This window comes from Acomys minous (genome assembly GCF_964271855.1).
Source record: "Acomys minous genome assembly, chromosome: 6".
In the NCBI taxonomy this organism is placed as follows: Eukaryota; Metazoa; Chordata; class Mammalia; order Rodentia; family Muridae; genus Acomys; species Acomys minous.
This window is the reverse complement of record NC_140487.1, coordinates 51,497,088-51,498,932: the sequence shown is the minus strand read 5'-3', so window position 1 is coordinate 51,498,932 and position 1,845 is coordinate 51,497,088. Positions and strand designations below refer to the sequence as shown.

General features: G+C 36.9%; 1 protein-coding gene across 1 annotated transcript; it reads left to right on the top strand.

Moving 5' to 3' along the window:
• Positions 1-630: 630 nt before the first annotated feature.
• LOC311599638 (vomeronasal type-1 receptor 48-like) lies at positions 631-1,548 on the top strand (the record flags this gene model as incomplete). The annotated part of the gene is made up of 1 exon (XM_084785663.1): positions 631-1,548. One exon carries the CDS (start codon positions 631-633, stop codon positions 1,546-1,548), a length of 918 nt encoding a protein of 305 aa, XP_084641789.1.
• Between the last annotated feature and the right edge of the window lie 297 nt (positions 1,549-1,845).

Genomic DNA, 1,845 nt, shown 5'->3' with positions numbered 1-1,845 from the left:
TGAATTTCTTTCATGATTTCTTCTACAAGACTTACATAGTTTGTTCAGTTGTATAAATGTTATTAACATTCTGTGCTCATCACTACTGTTTTAGGTGTTAAGTATACAATGAGACAATCTAAATAAAAAGGGTTGGATTTCTAAGACATGAGACTCAGGTGCAATATAGGGAAACAAAGTGTGAATTGTGTATAGATTTGACTGTGAATGCATATATTATCTACAATATGCTGTATGCACAGGAGATACATGGAGTGCATATGGAAATGTAGTCTGTGATGTACAGCCTGGAACACCAAAAGTTCCAGACAGGTTAATCAAGAATTAGTGGGGATGGGCTGAAGTGATGGCTCAGTGGTTAAGAGTATTGTTTGCTCTTCCAAACAACCAGGCTTAGATCCCCAGCACTCACATAACAGCTCACAACTGTCTGTTACTCCAGTCCCATCAGATTTGATATCATTATACTAATGCACAAAATAAAAATAAATAAATTATTAAAAAAATTAGGAAAAATAGAATAGTGATATATACATACTGTCCAGTGAATTGCAAATATGATGTATATTTTATTTTTTCAGATATAAGAAATATTCCTATGCTATTATCTGAAGAGGAAGCCACTCAGTTATGTCCTCATTACAGAAAATCCTTTATTTCCAAGGTGGGCTTGGAGTCTTAGCCAATATGTTTCTTATTATTTTCTATATCTGCATAATCTTAGACCACAGATATAAGCCCATGGACATGATCTTCTGTCAACTGACCTTTATTCACATAATGATGTTCCTCACTGCAGGGGAAATTTGGCTTGCCGACATATTTGAGTCACTGAATGTTAAGAATGACTTCAAATGTAAGGCAACTTTTTACGTATACAGGGTAATGAGAGGCCTCTCCATCTGCATCACCTGCCTCCTGAGTGTGTTCCAGGCTGTCACCATCAGTCCCAGTACTGCTTTGTTAGCAAAATATAAACATAAACTGAAAAAACACATTATTAATGCTTCCTTATATATTTGGTCTTTTAATTTGTCCTTCAGTAGTAACCTGATCTTCTATGTTGGTGGTTTTACTAATGTGAGTGAGACCAACCAGATGAAAGTCTTTAAATCCTGCTCCCTCTTCCCCATGAACTACATCATCAGGGGATTTCTTTTAACAGTGACAACCTCCAGAGATGTGTTTCTTGTAGGAGTCATGCTGACAACAAGCACATACATGGTGATTCTCTTATTCAGACATCAGAGGCAATGCAAGCATCTTCATAGCATCAGCCACCTGAGAGCATCCCCTGAGAAAAGGGCCACCCAGACCATCTTGCTGCTGGTGGTTTTCTTTGTGGCTATTTACTGGGTGGACTTCATCATCTCATGCACCTCAGTCCTCTTATGGATGTATGACCCAGTCATCCTGTCTATTCAGAAGTTTGTGATGAATATTTATCCCACAATTACTCCTTTGGTACAAATCAGTTCTGATAACAGAATAATCAATGTGCTGAAAATCCTATGGTCAAAGAGGCACCAGAATTTTTCAAAAAGATGATTTTTTGTCTTCTTTTAAAAAACAATACTTTTAATTTTATGTATATGTACAAGTGTTGTGCTAGCATGTATCCATGTGTGCATTCCTGGTTCTTGAATGTTTTCATGTGTGCAAAGCTGGTTCTCACATAGGTCTGAAGAGGTCCTGGAACACCCTGAAACTGGAGTATCAGATGGGTTTCAGTGACAGGCTGGTGTAGCCACAGTTATTATTTGATTTTTCTAAGTTACAGCTTCTTCCTGAATTTCAATTGTTCAAATAGCAAAGCAAATTCTTCATATGATTTAACTAAAATTT